This window comes from Syngnathus floridae, chromosome 13, assembly GCF_059516105.1.
Source record: "Syngnathus floridae isolate MCC-2025c chromosome 13, RoL_Sflo_1.0, whole genome shotgun sequence".
NCBI lineage: Eukaryota > Metazoa > Chordata > Actinopteri > Syngnathiformes > Syngnathidae > Syngnathus > Syngnathus floridae.
The window spans coordinates 7,440,621-7,464,490 of NC_142425.1; the positions used below are offsets into that span (position 1 = coordinate 7,440,621).

At 39.6% G+C, this 23,870-nt stretch overlaps 2 protein-coding genes across 4 annotated transcripts in view; one reads left to right on the top strand and one right to left on the bottom strand.

Annotated features, from left to right (window-relative positions):
• LOC148388364 (uncharacterized) overlaps nt 1-2,182 on the top strand; it is a 125,659-nt gene extending 123,477 nt beyond the window's left edge. The window contains exon 4 of the transcript XR_015862236.1: nt 1,057-2,182. The gene's annotated coding sequence lies outside the window, so the exon portion shown is untranslated. The remainder of the gene's footprint in view (nt 1-1,056) is intronic.
• ttll7 (tubulin tyrosine ligase-like family, member 7) overlaps nt 1-23,870 on the bottom strand; it is a 45,947-nt gene that overhangs the window by 17,225 nt on the left and 4,852 nt on the right. For 2 of the 3 annotated variants that reach the window (XM_088394835.1, XM_088394833.1), the window contains exons 2-13: nt 22,924-23,215; nt 22,467-22,598; nt 20,706-20,827; nt 19,151-19,218; nt 18,844-19,002; nt 15,991-16,207; nt 14,005-14,169; nt 12,487-12,645; nt 6,105-6,199; nt 4,484-4,631; nt 3,470-3,543; nt 1,042-1,177 (exon numbers count right to left, since the gene is read on the bottom strand). In XM_088394835.1, coding sequence (XP_088250961.1) covers nt 1,042-1,177; nt 3,470-3,543; nt 4,484-4,631; nt 6,105-6,199; nt 12,487-12,645; nt 14,005-14,169; nt 15,991-16,207; nt 18,844-19,002; nt 19,151-19,218; nt 20,706-20,827; nt 22,467-22,598; nt 22,924-22,948 — 1,500 coding nt within the window. In that variant the 5' untranslated portion in view covers nt 22,949-23,215. Of the gene's footprint in view, nt 1-1,037; nt 1,178-3,469; nt 3,544-4,483; nt 4,632-6,104; nt 6,200-12,486; nt 12,646-14,004; nt 14,170-15,990; nt 16,208-18,843; nt 19,003-19,150; nt 19,219-20,705; nt 20,828-22,466; nt 22,599-22,923; nt 23,216-23,870 lie in introns of all 3 variants that reach the window. The other variant, XM_088394834.1, reaches the window with a different exon arrangement.

Sequence of the window (23,870 nt, forward strand, 5' to 3'; positions counted from 1 at the left end):
AGCTACTGTGATTTTAATACTTTCACTTCAAAATTGTAATCCATCACTCCAATCGGTATTGGCCAAAAATGGTACGATGGTAAGGAAAACTTTATGACGACAAAAATATTTTTTTAAGGTGTAATATTCTGATCATGAATATTGGCACAATCACCTTACGTATGATGGGCTTCTGAAACAACACAAACCAAAAAAAAAAAAGATTCGGAAAAAGACAAAAAGTGATCTAGCAAAACAATTAATTAAGTGATGTGCTGAATATTTGCATCAAGATCAGATATCATTTTTTCTGACTATAACCTTCTAAAATTCACATTTCTCAAGATGTCCCTCCTTATAGCACGGCCTTGTTGTCACATTGTGACACTGTTATCTGACTGCAGAGCCTCATTTGTTCTTCTCGACTCGTCTCCATCCTTTCACACTTTGAACAAGATCGCATCTCTGTGTGTTGACTAAAAGTGCACGTTTCCTCTGCTTGCTCTTGATTGGCATCTGAACAAAAAAAACAAAACCTGAATCTGCTGAGATTCCGCCTTCAAACACAATACCATTGTAAAACACAAAATGTGACGAGCAAGAGGTGGATGTCTCAACAAAAGCTGCAATAGTTGCACATGACATCTCTGTCAAGTCCTTTCAGATTACTTTGTGTGGTGTCAGTCCAACTGTCAGACAAATGCTTTTCACCATTCACTCCCACCGTTAACTATTAGTTATCAACTTTGAAGCCTTTTCACTAACATACAAAAAGGAGGAAACGGGAAGAAAGGGAATCATGATATATGGAACCCAAATTGTGTCTCCCTGACTTTAAAAGCTTACTGCATGGGGATGGAGTGAATTGAAAAAGTGTCAGCTAAAAAAAGGGCAAAGGAAAAACCACAATTTTGACATTACTTGCAGATGACTTTTTCAGAACCCTAACAAAATTGCATGTTTGCTTGTGCAATTGCTGTTTGCGTAGTGTGTGTGTGTGTCTGTGTGTGTCTATGTGTGAGAGCACGCATTTGACAGTCAGTCAGCCACCAAGATACGTGCCTTCATTTGTTTCAGAGGATTATTCATTTCCTTCTGAAGCGAGGCAGCTCGCCCAGCGAGGAAGGTCTGAAAGGCGGAAGAGAGCAGGCTTTCATACTTCTCCAACAGCAGCTTGTCATCTGGGGGGTAAATACGTCTGTTGGCCACAGAGACACATACACAAAGACAGAGAAGAGCACGGATAGTGAGGGTGGAGTGCAGCAAAAGGGAGAAAGAAGGGTCATCAATGCAGGGGAGAAAGAAAGGTGAAAACTGAAAAAGAAACAACTTCTGAAATTCTGAGCAGTTCACAAAGGAGATGTGGGGAAAGAAGGGGGAACAACAAAGATGACAGGAGAGGCTTGCGGGGGCTTATAAAAAACGATGGAGTACGACCATAGGACTCTCAGGTTATAATACATCAGGTGAGACGGAAAGAAAAGAGCCACAAGAAGTGGAAAACAAATTCATTTCAATAATACAATGTAAACAAATGAAGAAGCTGAAGAAATGTGAGTAGCACAAAAAAGCAAACAAGTGGAAACCTCTAGATAAGGAACGGTATAAATGTCAGTCACTCTTATTCGCATATCTTCACTGTGACGGGCGCCAAACCCTCAAGACTAAACTAACAGCGCTAAGAGTTTTTGTTAGGCCTGCGGGGATTAGAGAGAATGTATAAACCACAGCCTGCTTATCCTGGGACTGCATCTCACAATGTGTCCGAAATCATCAGTTTAGCCATCAAATCAAAAGCTAATGATTGAACAAGCATGGCTAGTGTCCATATGTGTCAACTGGAGCTGGTCATAAATACAAGAACACAGACATTTAATATAATATTTTTTGGAAATGTATCTCCATGAGCGATGCAGGAGGGGCCATGATTTAAAAACAAGGATGCCTTGATTGTCACAGTTTGTAAGTAAACCTCTAAATTTGAAGCCCCCATAGTGCAACTCCAATTTTGTACCAGGACACTGTTCGAATACACAAAAATCTCTCAAATTGCAAATTATCTTCAATTGTCTGTTGATAAATATCTTAAATTTCCTGCAAAAGATGACAAATACCACACACAAAAAAAGTTGATCTCCTCTTTTAGACATTATTTAAATTGTTGTGTTGTGAATTTCTGTCCATTCATCCGGTGTATTAAACAAATTTAGAAGCATAAACCAAAAAGTAAGAAAAAAGCTTATAAATAAATGTTGGAACTTCAACTTGGAGCTAATGTGTGCGTGCCACATCAGATAATGATTTTTGAGTAAATTCAGACAAAATTACTTCAGCAGAAATTATTTTGTTTTTAAGATCACAGTATCAGTTCTGGCACAATATACATTTTTTACAGCTCTGTGTGAAAAGGATATTAAAAAAAAAAAAAACGTTGATCTGGGGAGAGCACAAATAAAATAAGTATAAATAAAGTATGAGGAGTCCAGATTTTAAGCTTCAAAATATTTAGCAACATTTCATTGAAACCAATATTGCTGGAAGTTAAAGACCATCAAACATCATTATCAAAAAAACAAACTCAAGCTTTCGTTTAGCTCATGTGAAAATGTTGCTAACTGAACAGCCCATGTGACAGAAAGACACAGAAGCAGAAATGCTTTACAAGGTCCTAAGCCGTATGTACATCATAACTTGTTTTTGAGTCATGTTGAGAGGTGGATCTGATCTATCTGTGCGGTAGCTCTTTAGAGCTTGCACATTGTCTTCCAAGGTCTCACCGAGTTAGCGGAGAATACAATGCAGGTGCGGGGGAGAATGGATGAATTGCAGCAAGAAAGTAAAGCCTACATTGCGTCCTATTTCATGTTGCAAAGCAAAGAAACTTGCTGTTAATGTCGTACTTTCTTTGCCAATTTACATCAAGTTAACTTGTACAAATGCAGTATAATTCTTGTGTCAATGTGTGCATTACCGTTTCTGATTGGTCGCTCTGGTGCAGCATGATTTTTTATTTTTTTTTGAGTAATCTACCGTATTTTACGGACTATAAGGTGCACCTAAAAACCTAAAATTTTCTCAAAAGCCGACAGTGCGCCTTATAGTCCGGTGCGCCTCATATATGGACCGAATTCCTAAATTTAAACTGCCCCGAAGCATTGTGTCATGAAATCAATCAAGTGGCCCGCTGAAGACTATGAATCATGAATCAAAAAGACTATGGATCATTATTTTGTGATTATAAAGTAATCTGTTTTGTCTGAAGTTGAGATAAAAAAGATAAAATGGAGAATGATTTGATTTGGATTAAAAATCTGACATGATGCATTAATGGTGCGCCTTATAGTCCAGTGTGCCTTATATAAGGACAAAGTTTTAAAATGGGCCATTCATTGAAGGTGCGCCTTACAGTCTGGTGCGACTTATAGTTTGGAAAATACGGTAATAAATCAGATGGAGCAAATATTAATATTATGGGAGGAAAAGTCCTTGCCTGTAGTTGCCCAGATGTTGTTTTTCGTGCGCCTCCCTGTAGATCTGCTTGCGGACCTGCGCCAGTCGTTCTTTCTGGGAAAGGAGAAAGCCAAAAAGATTCTTTCAGGTGCAATTCTGACTCATAGTATAAGTCACCTATTTTCTTCACATAGGTATTTTTAGTGAAGGGAGGAATAGTTGGCACCAATAACAGTGAGAACTAAGTGGAAAAGTACATTCAATAGAGCGACACCTGAATGCGTACTTCAGACACGACCCTTTTTAAATATAGGACACTCTTTCATACTACACACTGATTACGGTTGTGGCACATTCAAATGCAAATCCAAGAGGGTGCGAGGCGTGAAGTAATAGTAGCTATAGATGAGAAAAGCGGCCTGATTGAAATCTAATTGAATGGTATACACTTCTCTTGGAAAAATTGGGCTTTCAGTCTATTTGTGTGTGCGTGTATGTGTGTGAAAGCTGATGTGTATAATGACCGGTTGTGCATTGAAATGTGTTTAAATAATGTCCCTGACAAAACCTTGGAAATCATACTGACAGGTGCACCGCGGTGATGGAACAATCTAGAGTTGGATTTGTGCATTGTGAACATTTTTGAATAGCTTTTAAAATTTGCTTGACCTCAGTTGAACAGCAGATGTTCCATATTAGCATGTGGCCAATAATGTAGAGAAAAACATATGAGGTGTGTCAGGAAAGATTCTTATTGAAAATTCAACTCAGAACTATCAGTTTTCCTCTTCAATGTGGGCCAGCACGTCTTCAAAGAGATGCTGTGGCGTTTATTTATTTTATTTACTGTGAAGGATCCCACAAGACTCTTTTCATGAAGAGAAGGCTCAGAAAAATGCCTTGGAGAACGGGGATATTATTTTGAAATTGAAGCATATTTTGAGACACTATGTAGTCCAGCAACTCTTATGAAACATGTAATTCTCAGATTGCTAAATAAAAGCTTTCAACTACTTATAAATGTAAATTAAATCATGTTTTTTTTGTAACTTACAAGCTCTTCTCGCCTTCGCTCCAGGGTGTGACGCTGTCGCTCCCAGTCTGATGAGGCAGCCGAGAGTTTCTTTACGGAACCATGCCCATAGAGTCGCCTCTGGGCCTCGGCTTTTTGCTGTGCCAGGTTGCGTTTCTTATCGCTGGCTCTACATCAATGCAAACAAATACAAACTCAATCCAATGTTGATTTCAAAAAGGTGACGTATTTGTTCACCAACACAGTGGATTGATTGATTGATATATCTTTATTTCGAACATATTTAAAACATGGAAAATAGGGGGGAAAATAAATAAAACAATTAACACTTTAAAGTGCGATATCTAAGTCCATGAAACAAACAAATAAACGAAACAAAAAACAACAAACTGAAAAAAGAAAAATACACAACAAAGAATGCTCGAAAAATATTTTGCAAGTCACACAACATAAAAAAAAATAGGCCAAACATTATTATTAAACAAATTTCTATTTTTGTAAATTGTTTTTTTCTTTAATAATTATACTTAATTATTATCATACAATTATATATAATAATATTATATAATTATACTAGCCGTAATCAGTTGAATGGCGATTCTTAAATTTGCCCACTCAGGATTACGTTATAACATTTGTTCTCAGAAGACGTAACAAGAAAGAAAAAAAAACACCGCCAAACATCGAACACCACAATCAAGTACACCACAAAGATGTAAACAAAACCACTTATAGAAGATAAGCATGACCAGACATCTAATTTAAGTAGGCCATTGCTGTCTGGAAGAAAGGGCAATTCATTTTAGTCAAACGCTGGCCCTTTGAATTGGATATTGAGTGCCGTTAGGGTGGGGACAGAGGTTTATCAATGTCCATGGCCGGCCGGGTCGGAATTGATCACACATTAATACAGTTGGTGTTCCGAGAGCACTTGGGGACCACAAGCAGGAACTGAAGCCTTTACTATATGAGGCAGGATCGAGCGAGTGAGAACAAAGACCACTGTTACGTCAGCATGGACATGAACATGTGGTCAAATGGTAAAGATCTTGTTCATCGCTACCACCACATTTTACATTTCCAACAATTCATGAAATAATCTGCAGTCCCAAAATAAATCATGAGATTATTTTGCTTTGGAGAAAATTTTGATTAGACATGTGTTTGGACCTGTTCAGCTGAGGAAGGAAGTGCTTTTTTTTCTGTCTTGTGGGATCGCTGCAACCCTCACTTGAGCTAACCCTACTCGATCTATTTCACATGCAATTAATAGTGTGTTTGTGACTTTAGACCTCGAGAGCAAATGATCAATTTGTGGGCAAGAGCATGACCAGAAGTAGGAATAGAAGGAAACTTCTTCGATTGTCCATTGGGGAAATTAATTTAGCGATTTTTAGCATGTTCTATGTTTGAATCACAGCTTGGACCTTTTGTGTGGCGTTTGTATGTTTTCTTTGGGTTGTCCTGAAGTACTTTGGTTTATTCACACATTCCAAAAACTAATTAAAGACTGTAAATGTTTTTTGTGTATAAGTTGAACAGTGTGTCCAGTATTAAGCTTGTACATCTAAACCTTCACAACATAAAGTTAGAAATTAGCTTTGCACTTGAAGCAAAATGGATCTGTGTCAGAGAACATTACCTTATGTTGAGTAGTTTCAGAGCGTTGAGCAAAACCCCTCTCTTGACATCAAAATCAATCTTCTGATCCGTCCCAAAGCTTGGGGCTCGATTGATCTGTTGGAGAGAGTCGGAGTGAATATATATTTTTTCTACTTCACCTACTTTTGTCATTGAGGTCATTGTAATCATCATCTTGCTTTTTTTCCTCAAATTAAATTGGCAGGCATTGTAGCAAATTGCAAAGGGCTGGTCTCAAAAGGGAAGAAACTTTTCTTGTGAAGTAAAGCAAGTGTAATGGAAAGGAAAAGAACAGTGCCTTGAAAAAAATCCCTTCAACATTTCCACATTTTGCCAACTTACAATCGAAAAGTTACATTTTATCAAATTTGATACTAAAGTGAATACAAATTCACACTAGCACAATTTTTAGATTTGCCTAAAATTCTAAAAACTATGGATCACACTGAAATTTCTCTTTTTAGAAAATTACTAAATTATACAATCAAGCAACCCAAACACAATGGCCCAATTAGATGGTAGAAAGACAAAAGTTTTGTTTCTATTCAAGCTCTCGCTAAATTAATAGCCAGACAGGAACAAGGCTTTAAAGTGCCGATAGTAAAGAGGCTGACTGGCTGTGATCCCAGAAACGGTTATCTCGTTACTTGTCTTTATTTCTTAGTTTGATTTCTGGTGTCAAGCTGTCAAGGTAGACTGGCATGGCAGGTCTTGCTGTGCCTTTCTTTGCTCTTGCGCGGTCTTACACTCAGCCTGCCGCACTCGCTTAGTTTCTCCAACTTCACTGCTTCTAACGATCTTTCAGTGCAATTCTGCCCACTGTCTGGTTGTGCTACCTTAGTTATGTCTCCTTCTGTATTTCTCTGTTTCCCTTTCCCTGGCAGAGGGAGTCTGTCTGGCCAGTCTGGTTCTAATGAACCCCTGCTGGCTCCCAAAGCCCCCACTCTGATTTCCTTAAATGACTCTGGCAGGATCTTAGAGGAGCCCTTGGTTGCTCCAAGACGCATTCAATAAAAATGTCAGATGAAAAGATTAGACGTTCCTTTTACCTCAGCTTTGATTCCTTTTAGCATCGGCATGGCATCAGTGTAACCAAATATCACTTAGTCGAACAGCAATGTAAGCATGCGGGAAAATGTCTAACTTTTTTACAGGACAGCTTTATCCTCTTATGATAACCTAATTGTCCATGACAACATCAGAGGCTGAGCTTCAAATTGTTAAAATTCCACATACTGTATGTTGTTCTGACATTCTGTACCCAGAGAATAATGACCTTAAGTATCTTGATCTCCACAGTAAGCGAGGTTTAATGCATTCAGTTGTCATATTTATGAATGAAATGTATGACCACACTGAGCTTAGAATCTGTCTGCCTGCACCTGGTTCAAATCCCCCCCGAATCATATTACACTACCTACGCCACAACTTAGACTTGCTTCTAGTTGGTCTAAAATTTAATCTACTTTCAGCTGTAGAATTGTCAGGTGCACTGAGATGTGTAAAAGAAAACGGTCAGCTAGAATGTCCAGTATGGTGTAGCGCTGTGATTGCTATTTCAAACTTCTAATAACTACATTCATAATTTACCCGAGTAACCCTTATCAGTGATGATGACTTAATCCTTAAAAATAAAATTATAGTAGACATCGATTTAGCATATGTGCCCTATAAAAACATAGCCACAGTGATGGCTCAACACCAATCAGCTAGCTGCCTTCTTTTCCAAAACAAATCTCCATAAATTCTGTCAGGAAGAGTCGTCAAACAAGTGCAAGGTCTCCTCTTGATTAATCAGCTCGGTAAAATTCCTCCCTCTTATTATTCTAAGCAGTCTGTAAACAACCGCTGCTTTGACAAGGCTCCCTTTCTGCCACGCACAATGGAGGGCATCGGCACAGTCCGACCACTGCCAGAATGAAATGTTTGTTGCAGAGCAAGAGTGGAAGGAAGGAAGGAATGAGAGAGATGAAGCAGAAGAGCAACTACACAATAGACAGACATCCTGTTACAGGGACTATTATAAGTCTACACACCCTTATGTAAATTTCTTCCGAATTGACTTGGGCCTCATTCCCAGCGGAAGAAATGTATCCACTTTCTATATCCCGTAAATCATTGTCTTGTTTTAGCCATCTTATCAATCACTGTTGTGTTCTTTCTTACTGCGGTGCCAAGCATACGAGGTTGCTGGTAAAGGTCCTGTGAGTACTCAAATTGATGCTTGACTTGAAATGTTACGCTTATCTTCTAAAAGTCAGCACACACAACGGTTAACTACAGGAATAAGATATATCAAGAGTGTAATATTAATTATAATAGGGACAAAATATATATTTTTTCCAAACACCGAATACATTCACACACAACGCCGTGTGCTATTTCCTATCTCTGTGCAGTATTTATCTTCTGCATCCATGACATGCATACACACAGTCTTACCGACAATGGCATTGTTACACATGATGATAAATGACTAAATGCTGAGGTGTGTTTTCAAGTGTTCCATATTATAAGGTATGTGCAGCCCTAATTTGATACTTATTCTATGAAATAGTTATCTTAGAGGAAAATGGTTGTGGATAGATGCAGACAGTCCCATACATCATTCTAATTATTCCTTAATAAACCTCTTCATGAGCTACAGCCTGGCTTGTAAGTATCTACTGCCACCTACAGTTTGCTGGGGGGGAGAAAAAAAAAACGCCTCAGAGCCTGGGACAAAATCAATGAGCATTTAAATAAGAATGAACCCCACTAAGTGCAGCAGATTAATCAAAGGCAGAAAGAAAATTAAAAATGGAAGGAGGTATTAAAGGAAGAAAATTAAGAATGTAAAACTGTATGTGTTCACTGTCATTTTTCACCCTTACAGTTCAATAAATTGAATGAGGAGAGCATACTGTAAGTAGCAACTAAATCATTATTGCTATGAAGGTTGGATAATGGGGGCTATGGGAAAGGTTAGAAAATATCTTTAATGCTGCCAAAGCTCTAAATCCTACTTCCAAAAATTCATTGTTACGCTTGTTATGCTGTTCAAATTTACGGCTATAGGAATACAAACCTCGCTGTGGATTCACTGCACAGACCAAAAAAAGCTTGATTCACGTGACCACAAAAGTAAGAGACTATTTATTCTGTCCGGGAAATTAACTGCTACATACTAGTTACATTTCAATTGCGGTGCATGTTTGTATATGTTGGGATGTGAAAGCGAATAAAACATCCATGTGTGGGTTTTTGTGTACGTGAGTATTGCGGCATCTGTTTACACTTGCCAATGCAGATTAGTTCCCGCAAACACACACATACACATTTGCACTCAAAAGTAAAGGAAGTCTGGATTATGTTGGCTCTGAGGGATGGACGGTTAAACCAAACTCATCTTGAAGCAATCGGCTAGAGCGTACTAAAAGAGAGGAAAGTTGCAGAAAGGGAGGGAGCGAGTGGTTGAATTATCAGCGCCTTTGGGGAAGCTGTCCAGCTGCAGTCTGTCGGTCTGTTGTCGTTATGCCAATTCACACACAACCGCACGCACACACTCACACTGAGACACAAACATCCCATGCCACGGTTGACCTAACCATGCCCGCCTCATTAGTTGCCAATCACTCTGCACAACCCTTCTCAAGCAGCAGGGGGGATAGAAAATGGGAAGGAATGGATGGAGAGATGTAATCACAACCATCAATAATCACGCTGCCTGCACTACAGCGTGTACTGGCATCTCTGGGGTTCCAGTGGCTATAATGAGGCTGGACCTCAATCTATTTGTCTTTTGTGGAGGTTCGCGGACATCTTCTGGAACCTTGCGAAAATGATAAATGATAGATTATACTGTGTTTATTCACTGCCTACATGCGGTTTTGCTAGCCCCCTTCAAAATACGTCATCATAAACTTGAACAGAGAACACAAAGATGTCCCTAGATTTACCCTAAATAGGATTTGTCATAGACTCGAGTCAATTTTCATAATTCGTGACGTGCAACATACGAGACCTTTGAGTTGTTCCAAAGACTTTCTCCAAAAATTCCTGTTTTTGGTCTGTCTTTAATGGGGAAGATATGAGAGGAAGACATGTTCCTTTTCAATCACCGGCCCCCAACATACTCTCAGAAAATGACATGATTTTAAGATCCAATGCAACAGAAAGGGCTAATATAATCTGACAGCGTCTTCTATGTGATACCATCGAGCACTCAGCTATCCACCTGGCTTTGAGTTTACACAGGTTGGAGTTCCATTTCCTGTCTGAAAGTCTGCATGTCTGACAACTAACTTTGACATTTGAAGGACTAAAAGAGGATGACAGTGTCTGAACGGCGCACCGGGAAAAGCAGCAAGCAGGCGTGGCATGGATAATTCACAATGACACCAACAGTGAAACCTGAGAGGTTACATCTATACAAATTACAAACAAACCTGGGAAGAGGAGATTATATTTCAATTCCCAAAATGCCACATTTTGTAAGTAAAGAAAAGTTGAAGATTAGGAATAGTAAAATGGTTTGAAATTGGTTTAATTAACCTGAGACTTTAGCAAAGTAATCTTCCAATAAATTAAATTCAAGCTTGAGGGCTTGCCAAAGGGCGCAGTTTTCAGAAAGCTTGTCCTTGCCGCCTTTAACATCCCAATTGAATAGCAATGCACATCAACAGGCTACAGATGTAATAAAGTTATTTTCAGACTTGACAGCCTGCGCAGAGAGCATTTAAGAAAGGCTTTTGATTGTCACAATTGTCCCCTGACTAATCATTTAGAGTTTTGGGGCAATAAATGTCTCTTGCTGTAAATGTTGCATGAAAGAGAAGTAGGTGTATGTGTGAAGGATGTTAATTGATGAACGTTATAGAGAGCTGATCGTCACACAGGGGGGATCATTACTGCTGGAGTGGAACAACTGCAATCATGGCTTTGTACCACACACACACACACACACACACACAGTCACAATGAAACAGAAGTAGCAACACGATCGTGCACCCTTCGTCATGATATACAACCAGGTAACAAAATTATGACTGAAACTGAGTAAGAACAAAGTAAAAGATAATATCTAAGAATTAAATAATACCGTCACTCTTGAATATTCAGTATTACTTCACAGAATATGTTGGGCCATAAACAGGTCATGTTTTTTCACGACGTGCTAATAATTTATTGTCACGCCGAGAGAAAGACTTTGTGTGTTCTGATTTGAAGTAAATCAAATACATGATGTAGAATTACAACATCTCCCTTTCAGCATTACGTTTTGTAAAATTAAGGAATCAATTGTCAGATTTTACTTCCCATCTTAGAATATTGCGACTTGCAATAATAACTTTATTGTGTCTTTAGTCAATATTTTTTCCAGCATGGCCATGGTAGTCATAAGTCCTACTACTAGGTAAAATCATGTACATTTTAATACTGATTCTCAATTATCCTTTTAGGTGGCGCAATGCCAACAACTTGACAAAAAATGTCCCTAGCATTCGCATGCTTTAGTTCATTTTGGGGGAGCAAGGAATGGGAGTAGGGAGATGGTGGTGGGGGTGTTGCTCAGCCAGGTTTAAGGATTTAGGTCAGCCTTTAACTGACTGGTTGACATGAAAATGGTACGCCACAAATCCTGGAGTGGATTCAGAAATTGAAGCCCACTCTGCAATGAGTGACACTTGAGAGATTGATGCCGAATTGGAGGCGAGTTTCTTACGACCATGACCTATATATATTATGTGTATGTGCATATGTTTGTGTGCACAGAAAAGCTTGTCTTGCGTTCCATGCATTTATTCTTATACCTAGCTACATCGTACGTGAGTGAATGTGAGTGTGTGCATGCAGTAAACAGTCCTTTAAATGTCCGAGGAAATGTTTTACATTCTCGGGTGTACATGTATACATATTAGAGGCCATGTGTGTGTGTCTCAGCATTTTTGTGCAGCGGGAACAAGAGTGTACAAGCAAATCAGTGTGTGTTTATGCTATTCTGTCAGAGTGAGGCACCGTTGCCCTTTCCACTGCTTGATGGAACAGTGCTTCACTTCAGAAGCTACTGACACTTTGGTGAGACTCCACAGACTGCAGTCCTTTCTGAATAACACACACAGTATCAAATACCTCTTTTGATCGCAGTGCGGCAACTCAATTTTCATCCATTTTCTATAGTGCTTGACCTCGTTTGGATTGTGAGTGAGCTGGAGCATCGACTATATTAATTTTAGGTATATAATCGTTTGGTAGCCAGTCAATAAAGGGGTTTAAAACCATTTAATCATTAAACTAGGGTGTAGAATCAGAGCCGACAAATATTATGTTAAATTGATATTAACATGAGGGAATTTCTTTCAAAGCGGTCAATGACACTGTTCTAGAAAACAATGGAAATGTACCTCCAGGAGCCAAGGTTTGAGCTTGCGGTCCAGGATTATGTCAAAGCCCAGCACCTCAAAGCAGACACTGTCGCTCCCTGGTGGTTGGCCGGGCCTGCACATGCGATATGCATGCAGCACGTGGGGCTCTGCCACTATTAATGTCTTTACCACCAATTCCTGGCATGACATACAAAAAGAGATAGACACAAATGAAGTTGATAGAGAAAAAAAAATCAAACAGTGAAATGTTCATATAGGAATAAAATGTATATACAACAAACAGTTATACCATTACAAATAGGTCATATTTTTCAAGTTGAAAGCCACAGACAGAAAGTATTACAATAATTTGTGAGTTCACAAATGGCTGTTGCTGTCTTGGACTCACACACACACACTTTTTACACAAAGCTTTCTCTCTCCAGTCAAGTCCCATGCAGTGTTGCTGGCCCATACAGACTGCTCAGACCACACAGACTGTTGGGTGTAAGAGGGGGTTGCAATGTTCTGGCCTTGGACTGATAAGGCAAAAGCCCCACCGTCTGTCCCACACACAGGTCCATGCAAGTGTCCAAACCACAGGCTGCCCGGTACAAACACCTGCTCCCGCTACACTTTATGCCAGACGACCGGGTGTGTGTGTGCATGTGCGCGCATGTGTCAGCCACTGAACAATATCACATTCCTGAGTGCATGTTTTGTCTGAATGTGTAGAGCTACTTTATATGTTTCTCACTAGCATACTTTGTCTAAGGGGAATCAAATGTACTTGTACTTTCAGAGCACCATTACAATACTTGACAAATAGCACACAAACTTGCAATGGAGTTGAAAGCGGTGCATTTTACAAACATGTTCTACAGGTACGAGAATATTCTCTGGCTTTCTTATTATGCTCCTTCCAAGAAAAAAAGTGCCTGGTACCTGCTCTGTATGCATCAAAGTGTAAGCACAAAGATGAAAAGCGAAGAATGGTGGGCAGAGAGCAGTAGCAAAGTGCAGCTTCAGATAAAATAGCGGGGGGGGGGGGGGGGGGGGGGGGGTGATGAGAGAGCAAGAGAGGTGGAGGACACTTTGGTGTGTCACCAAGGGATGGAAAAAGCACAGCATAAAGGTCCAGTAGACAAAAATAAAAAAAATTCTATCTTCGCTTTGCTTACCACTGCATTACATTGAAATATATTTATATAATAACTTCCTTTTCAACAAAGTGACAGTTTTACAAACAAAGAAGGAGGATGTTGCTAAAGTAAAACAATAAGTGGAAAGAAAAGCAAAAGCATAGAGGTGTTTAGATGAGCTGGGAGCAGTGCCAGACTGGGCGAGCTCACCCTCCAGGAAGGATATTTTGACCGGGTTCTTCCAGTCAGTTAAACAAGATTCCAAAGCTGACTGAATATCTGTCAAAACACATCTTGTCAAACCTTTGCTGGTCCACTTTCTCTCACAGGGCAGCTTGTGTACTGTATATGTGAGCGTCTGCTTCCAGATGTTAGCAAGCATGTCAAATTTGTAAAAAGTCGGCTAAGCACGTACAGAGACGTCACCCCAGAATTTGGCCACGTCGTAATCATTGCTGCGCAGGAACTCTGTGAACCAGCTGATGGATCTTTTACTGCCTTTGTCCACCGTCTCATCCCGCTCAAAGTTCTCGTTGTGTTTGTTGACCGAGTAGTTTGTAAGATGCATGTAGAGCTGGCTCTGAGGAGATAAGTTTGAAATAGAAGGGTGGCATAGTTTGATAAAAATTTACAATCACAATGAAAAAGAAAAATGAGGCTAAAAATACTCACCAGTTATTTTTTTCACCCCCATCAATTTTATTTTAACGAGTTTAATGTTGTATACATATTAAGGACAGATCATTATCTGAAATATAGTATGCTGATACTCCAACCAGGCAAAGTTAGCATGTCAACCACACCTTCACCCTCTGAATTGATCAAGGAAAATTGTTGAAAAGCCCCTCCCTAGTCCATAGACGCAATAATATCTAATATAATATAATAGAATCTTCTCTTTGGGATCCTCCCATAAGGGGGTCACTACAGCGAATCATGTTTCTAACTTGATTGACTAACCTGATTTCTGGATCAGTTTTAACGCCGGATGGCCTTCCTGACGTAACTCGCCCAATTATCCAGCACTGGAGATATCCAGTAGCTGGGTGTGGGGGAGCCTGTCTGGAAAAATGGGGAACAACCCAACTACTTGGCCTTATAAAAGGCAGCAAATAAACTTTCCCTGGCAATGACCAAAATGCAAAAAAAAGAAAGTCACCATTATGATTAATCATTATCTAACTCTGAGTGCATTGATTGATTCTGAGAAAACAGGAGAGTAAATTGACTCACTACAGTTTTAAGCTTCCTGCTAATGTATAAACTTTGTAGCTTCCTGTTGCATTCGGAGTTGCTGAAAATATACAAAGTGCCTGGTCGGAGACGTTTTGTGTATGAGAGCTGCGGCTTTGAGTCAATGTCATACACAGCAAACAAAAGTGAATCAAATAAGAGTGATAAGAGCTATAGTGGCCCATAGCTCCCTGAGAATATGGCTGGGATGCATCCCTGAGTGGCTGCCTATTAGTGGCCTTGTTGCACCCCTCTCTTTATAATGCACCCACGTTCTTCGCTACAAGGTAATAACACTGTGACCACAGGCCACTCTACCTCCTGATGGCTGTCTGGCAGCCACTCTCTGTGGAATTGGACATCCATCTCCATGGCATGCTTGATTCTATCATGTGTCACAGACTTGGTAAGACAATACGTACTGTGTTGATATGCATCGAGCTTGATAGAAAGAAGTATGTGGGGGTGTTTGTGGATGTGCACAGCACAATGGACTTAGTTGGTGCACAACATTAAGGCTGCTAAGAATGGCTCGATATCACAACACGTGTGACATTTAGATGTGTGTATACGCTGGATCTCCACCTTCTACGAAACTATGTACCGTATTTTCTGGACTATAAGGCGCACCTAAAAACCTAAAATTTTCTCAAAAGCCGACAGTGCGCCTTATAGTCCGGTGCGCCTTATATATGGACCAAATTCCTAAATTTAAACCAAAGCATTGTGTCATGAAATCAATCATCATTGGCCCGCTGAAGACTATGAGTCATGAATCAAAAAGACTATGGATCATTATTTTGTGATTATAAAGTAATTTGTTGCGTCTGAAGTTGAAATAAAAAAGACAAAATGGAGAGTGATTTGATTTGGACTAAAAATCTGACATGATGCATTAATGGTGCGCTTTATAGTCCGGTGCGCCTTATATAAGGACAAAGTTTTAAAATGGGCCATTCATTGAAGGTGCGCCTTATAGTCCGGTGCGCCTTATAGTCCGGAAAATGCAGTAGTTGTGTGTGTGTGTGTGCGTGTGTGTGTCTGTGTGTGTAAATGTTGTAGAGGTTTGAAAAAAATAAAATAAAATAAAATAGAAGCTGACCAGCGGTGGAGAACGGACAATATTCGACTGAAGGTTCCCTAATGCGTGTGTGGGCAAATTACTCACCAGGTTGGCCTCACTGGGTGCGTGGTACTTCTCTGTGCCCATGCGCACCAGGCCGTCATTGTAGAGGAAAATGCGAAGCGGGTCACAGGAAGTGACAAGGATGTAGATGCGCAGATCAAACTTGTAGCCCTCCATTAGGAAAGGTTTGTCCAAGTACTCCTGAACAATAAAGTGCTCCTGGGCAGGCAGCTTCTCACAGTTACGGATAAGTGAGATCCTGGATAGACAGAAGCCTTTATTAATCCTCTGGGGGGAAATTGGAGTGTCGTCAGCAGAATAATAAAATATGGCAGACAAAAAGATAATTAGAAAAATGATAGATGATGGCAAAGAAGCGACCGTGAACACTGACTGATGACATTGGCACTGTCGTATGTGTTAGATAAAAATGGAGCTTAACTGTAAACACATTTCAAGGCTTTGTACGTGGTATTTATTTAAAATTGCTAATGGTTACAGACATATAACTCAGATGCAACATTTGGCTATGCCAGTATTTTTAAATTTAGCCCTGAGATTACCCTCCTTATTGCTATTCAAATCAATTGATGCAATCTGTTCCAAGGAAGCAAAAAAGCCTGGAAAAGTATATTTTCTTAATGTGGAGAACTTTGTGGATTTACATTAAAGTTGCCAAGCCTTTAAGTGCAGAAAGATTGGAAGCACGGTGCCCCGGTGCTATTCATATGACCTTCTACTGCTGCAGAACCTACCATGAAAATGTTTAAATATGTGCCCTTGCTGTGATTTATGATACGTTTAAGAGCGATGACTTATTTGGCACTGAGCCTTCCAAATTCTTTTTATTAACTGGCCCTTTAAAAAAAAACACATATCTGGTTTTGTGGCAACGTCTAAAAATGTAATTATTTGAACAAAGCCTCATCAGAGACCACTGCTGGTGAATAAAGTAAATACGAGCAGGCATTTCTACATTACATTCCTTCTAATTCAATTTCCTTTGGTCTCATGTCACTGGCTTTATATAGTACACAGACGTGAACTGAGTTTTTATGCATGCATTCATGCAGCTGAGTGTGCACGGCATCGTGTGTGTCTGTCCGTGTATATATGTATGTGAGCTGGTGGCTTGAGGGATCATTGTTAAACAGACTCCCAGCGTCACTGAGCTACATCCACATCACTCATAGTTAGAGCCGACCGGGACTAAATTGGTTGCATGCAGAACCTTGAAGGTTCCCTTATGTAAGGAGGGACTATACACACACAACAGAAATCTAAAGAATCAGTTTTGTGATTTTTTGTTTTTTGTTTTTTAAAAGCGTTGAGGCATCAGAGCAAACCCAATTATTTAATCACATGCACTGTGAACAACACATAGTGCATCGTGGAGCTGCACTTTAAACCAAAAGAAAATCAACAAGTGAGAACTTCCAGTCATTATAAAGTAACCATGTCTTCACTTTCAGATTAGACAGAAATGTGATGTTTTTACTTTCCTCTATCAATCACAGCACATTAGTGTTCGCTCCAACCGAGACTGCTGCGTTAAAAAGCAGCGCTTCATCTGCCCACTTATCAGCAGTCTTGAGCTGAACCGAACAGGGACAAGTTGATAAAAGCCTGACCAATAATGTGAGTAGCCCTAAATGGCAGACAGCAACTGATTGATGAAGACAAGGTTAACAGTGTTAGTTAGTCGAGGAGGAGAAGACGACATGATTGATGAGCCAGCGTGTCACATAATCATAGCCCACTCTCCCTTGCCTATTTAATTTGGCACCAGTGAGGCTCTCTTCTTTTTAAGCTTTGTGCACACTTTGATTTTGTTGTATAACTTCACACACACACACACACACAATACCTTCGTTTAGTGGGGCGCCAGCAAAATAAATTACGGGGGTAGGTATAACTTAATTTCCTGCTGCGGCATAACATGCAAAAAAATAAAGCTCTAATTTTGTGAGCCTTGTGCTGTTGAGAATTTGAGCTAAGCTCAGCATTTTTCGTATTACAAATGTATGGCAGTATTTCAGTGTTAGCTGTGTTTTATTCTTTAACAAATAAAAACTTTTGAGTAATGCTCACATCATACTGGACAGGACAAATGAAAAGAGAATTAAAGGAAGAGGTAAGCACACTGATCTATTCGCACTTTCTATGATGAATGCAAGTACCGTAAAATACATATTACGTGCAACTACTGCCAAAAATATGTTTGTAATCACTATAAAAAGGTACAAATTATAAGAGTTAAAAAAATCTTTGCTGTAACTTTTTTTGCTGACTGAAATAAAGTGGAAGTTGGAGGTTTGCGTTTTCTATCCTTTAACCCCGGAGACGTTATGAATGAAAAATGTATTTAATTCTGTAGTCTCCCCATCTTATAACAAGAGATGCTTTTGAGTTTCCCCATATTCTGGTCCATTTTCCAGTCTGCTTGGTGTGTGCTGATGGTTCCCCATAAAGGAATCCAATATTCATATTCACAAACCTTCAGGGGAGAAGCTACAGTAAGTGCCAGGGACGAGTGTGTGTATTTTGTGTGCGCGCGTGTGTGTGTCATCTAGCCACGATAAGCTCTGATTTATGGTGATTGTGACCATGGCGGACAAAAAGGCCAACAATGAGATTTAGCACATCCTCTCAGCCCACATAATCAATCGGAGCCCCGCCATTATGCTATTTCCATGCCGGGGTCAAACACCCCTCTGAGTCTTGTTTTCTTGTGCTTGTCCTTTATTTGCTCCCCCTTTCAAGTTCTCTCTCAGTCACACTGCTCTTGTCTATCTTGTCATTAAATCGTTCTTTTTTGCCGGCTCACAGTCCCCCAATAGGTGCGTTATTTTTTTTCCGATTGTTTTGGAGGACTGGTTCTCGCCTCTGACCTACCCGTGACCCATGGCTCCATTGGCTGGTTTGACGATAAAAGTCTTCTGCTTACGTTTCCGCCGCAGCTCCTTGACGTAATTTTGGAACTGCGTGTACTCGGCGGGGAAGATCCATGTTTTGGGTACAAAGCCGTACTCTTGGGATTGGCACTTGATCATTCTGGGTACACAAAAAATAGTTGCACTATATTACAGCGGAAATTCTAGTATGCATTTATTTTTATTTATTTTCTATGTTCACGAGGATTTTGATGTTAATCTCATGGACACACTTTTTAAATGCTGAGACTTGGAAGAAAGAAACTTACTTTGACATGTTTCTTGCTAAGCAGTCTTTGCGGCAAATTTCACCCATACCCGGAAAATGGTTAATTCTCTGCAGAGGGACAGACAGACATAATTACATTGTTAAGGCCATTAGACTACTCAATTCCAGCCCGCCCCTTCCGGAAAACGAGCACATTAGAGGCAGCAACCTGAAGTGAGCTTACAATGTTCTGACATTTATGCCCAATTACGAACTTAAAACAAAAAGGTGACGCTGAGACCTTTTGCAACCCTTATTTAGTTTACAATGTTTTTCAGACTTTAAAGGTTGGGGAGGGAAGAGGCAAGCAAAAAAAAAAGATCAATCTCAAGTCTGAGGGGCCGAGGTAATTGGTTCTGCATCGTAAGCTCCTGCAGTGACAGCTGAATGAATTGCTTTAAATGTGCCAAAAGTGGGGGTGCGGTGGGTAAAAGAAAATCTTTGGGTTTTTTGTATTCTTTGACTAAATGAGCCTGAACAGGGGCGTTAATTAGGCTCGCATGAACTTAAACTTGACAGCAAACTCCCATAGTACATTACTTTTTTGGGGGGAGGGGGCGTAAAAAAGAAAAGAATGCAGTGTAAAAAGAATATGTAATTATTATCCCATTGAGACAGATGTAATTAGGCATTGGGAAGAAATTGCGCAGTTATGCCAAATCTGCAGATCGATGCAGTTTGTGAGAGGAAATCAAAACCAATTGTGGAGAGACTCGACTTTTTTTAACTGAACAACAATCATGTGACGCACCACAACAAAAAGAGTGTCAAGTGATAACAATTTACAGCATATTCTACAGTTAGTACTTTGTGATTCATAAACCACATTGCAATGAACTGTACTTGATCATTTAATGACCCAGCTCAACAGAATAAAAGAGGTCAAACACCAGGGAGATAACTGACTCAATACAATACTGACTCAAGTCAATTTACCCCTTCTTGTTCGGGCAGGTGACAACTAAAACAAGTCAGTCTTTCTGTCGGACTTCTTGCCTATCTCCATCCTAAGATTTCATGTTCCTTTATCGCATGAGATAGTGTGCTCATTTATTTATGTATTTTTTTTCCAGTCAAGTCCCTTCACACACCCCTCAGTTGATTGGTGGCTTGGCTTCCCGTGCATTCCAAAATTAATTTGAATATTTTGTTGATAACTTATGGGTCACTCCTGGACCAAGAAGAATAAATTAAAACAATACCGTGTCAAAAAAGGAGGATTACAATAAAAGGAATAAGGCAGAAAATCATTCAATTAAGTCTCCTAACACGGAGAAAAATATAAAACCGCAGCTTTGCTCCTTCTAAGTGATTACTTCTGGGGTTTCATTGTAAACAAATCTCTTCCAGCTCAATTTAGAGTTGCAAATATAACTGTAAAGTTTAATAGCTCTTAATGTTTTGCTTGTGATAATAGGTTTTATAATATGATATGTTTGCTTTACCATTTAATCGATAAATAAAAGCAAAAGTATATTTTTCCTTGTAACAGCTTCAGCCCAGGACCTCGCAGCCCCCATGATGTGCTGAGTTGACAAAGTAGCCATGTGAAGTACCTGATAATTCCTGAGCTCCGCAATTTTCTCATGCTGTACAGCCGAGTCGTTCCAGATGAGATTGGCAGTCTCGTCTTCGTCTCGTGCTTTCAGAAAGTCCATCTCATTGATGACTATGCGAACTAGTTGGGAGACATTTACATTAAAATGGAGTAGAATAGACAAAAACGTATTTCAGTAGAGTTTCAATACAAGAATATTTTATGGTTTGCTTGATGAATATCTAATGAAATAAAATGGAGAAAATTGTTTTAGTAAAACGCTTCGACAGAAAGCGCTCATTCAAGCTGATTGAAAAGATCAATACCTTCCAGCAATGTTGTAGCACATCAGCTGATCGTAATGGCTTCCAACAAATATATATTAATGATACTTCCCCAACAAATATATATGAATGATACTTCATTGAAATCCCACAGGAAAGCCAATAGTATGAGAGATAGGTGGCGAACCCATTTGGACATTAATCCAGCAACTATTCATTATTCAGTGCGTAATGAAAGATTCGGATGCCCAAACAAAATGGCATTTTAATTAATTTCTTGAAACTCAACACAAACCTGATGCCATCTTGCCTAATGTTGCATGATAGCACTTGAATGGGAAAACTGCGTTTCTGATGTGACTTCATCAATCTGTTCACGCTGGTGGATGTTAACTGTGTTTTGATAACTTGAACCGAGAGCATTTACATCGCAGCAGGGCTGTGCTGACAGTTACCATTAAATTCCAGAAGACCCAGGTTATAATTAATTTGGTCTATGCCATCACGCTAAACATGTCCTGAGGCCCGGAGTATACATAAACACTTCTATGTGGCTATAAAGAAAACAACAACACCATCTCTGCTCTATTCTATTCCCTAAAATTTTGCTTTTGTTACTTGATCCTGAACATATTGCATAGCTCTTATCTCAAAAGGGCCAGTGTGAGGATCTCTTCACAGCGAGAAAAATGATTCACAGCTTGATTCCCATCTACATGCTGGATTCCGACTGCCCCTGATTTCTCCTACACTGCTGCTGACTCCTTAGTTTCAAAGGTTGTAGTTCACCCCTGAGAGCTTTGATGCCACGCAATATAGCCAGCATGTTAGGAGTGCTTACTGCGCTCTTCTAGCTTGTCTCAAAAAACACTGACTGCCACGTTAGATTACCTCAATAAATATTTTTTTTCTTTTTTGCAAGGATTTCCTCCACACAAGCAGTTTCAGCAGGCTGAAACTCATATCGCTTTCCTTTAAGATGTTATATGTCACTCCAGTTTTGAAACTTTTTATGCCAAGTAACCCTAAAAATAAACTGTGATCTCCGTATGTCATCTTCATCATAACATAAAATACAGTAGAGTAATGAGTCAATTTTAAAAAATTAAAGGTTTATGCCTTAAAAGTTATGAAAATTATATTATATACATACATAGTTGTATGTTATTATATTATGATGATGATGATGATGATTATTTCCCCTCTCTAGGACCATCATGTACAATATCAAAATAAATTCCATCGATTTTCCAAATGACTCAGGACAGCCTTTTTGGCTTGTGCAAAACCTTAGTATCGGTGTTAAAATTGCAACGTCCCCATTTAACAAACATCTAATAATTGGTTGGAAAAAAGAAGCTTAAGACATTGTAACATTATACACAGCTTGAACATGCTCAACTTGGGTCTTTTTTTTACGATCTGTCAGAAAATTTGCTTCAACTGTGCCTCAAAAGACTTCAAAGCTCATACAAGGCGTCAGTCTAACTTCGTACCAATCTCGTATTTGGTGCCAGCAACATTGGCACTGATGATACCCTTCTTCTTTTTGGTGTGCACCTTCCTCTTGCCATGGCCATGGTAGGACCCCACAGATGGCAAGTTCACGGGGGATGCGCCTCGATCCTCTAGAGGTAGAGACAGAATACATCAAAACAAGCCTCCATGATGTTGTCACAGCGTGCATAGAAAAAGTGGGCAGGGCGCCTCATTTCTGCAGGGAATTGTACTGGCTGGTGTGGTCCAACATCTCGCATATGTGCTGCACAATAGGGAGAAGGAATGAAATAAATAAGTCAAACTGGGGAATTCTGAAGTGCTGGGAATGGTTCGATAAGTATGAAATGTTATGAATCAAAATGCATATCTTCTCTATGTAGCTTTGTTTCTATGCATGAGAGAACAGCAGTTGTATGTGTGTACGTTTTTTGTACAAAAATCTTTTCAACTCACCTCCGTCATTGGGAGGCGAGGGCATCTCCGATGCTGGAGGTGTGAGGAGAGATGCCAAGCTTTCTGCCAGACGAGGCAGGCGGGCCCCGCAGGGTACTCACGGTACCCTCCGAGGACACTCTCACACCAAATAGTTGTCACGGTCTTGGGCTGCGTAGACAGTATGGTTCAGAACCAGTGTGGAGATTATCTGAGTATCTTCCAGGTGCCTTCCAGCAGGAGTGTGGGTAGACTAATGATTGTTGGGATGGGGAAAGGATAGGGGTGCTCTTTAAAATCTACACAGGGCCATCTTATTTACAGCCCCATGTGGAAAAATGGATAGGAAGACATGTAAAAGAGAAAAAAATAATGGTGTAAGCCAAACATTTCCAGTAATCTCTGTTACATACTAACACACTAGATATGACTAAAACTAAAACATGAAACAAGAATGGATGTCATAGAACACCACTGAGAAAGCCACCGCTGTTTCTCCCAAAATATTGCGACAGGTTTGAAGATTGCAATAACAGCATGAGTCAAACAATTGTGTGTACAAATAAAACCCAAGTTGTCTGGAAGGAACACTCAATGTGCATTGAGAAAAAGACACAGCAAGCCACAGTCAAAACCCAACTTTGAAATATAGTATAGTGGAGACTGTCTATGACTGTAGTGTACGTAGTTGTATTTAATTTCCATAAACTCTCATATATTCCCTTTTATTGATATAATGGATTTCCAATTCATTTGCAATTTGCAACAATATAGTCCCTTTATGTCCAATATATTTAGTTTGTTTTCTCATGAAAACTTTGAAAATGTGATCATTCCTGAAATTGTGTTATTTTAGCTCTGTTACTGCAGAAATAAAACCGTCTAAAGCTGTGTGACGACTACTCGACTAAATAGTATTTGGTGGAACCCTAATGCAAATTTGTATCTCATGCTTGTGCCAGTTGGAT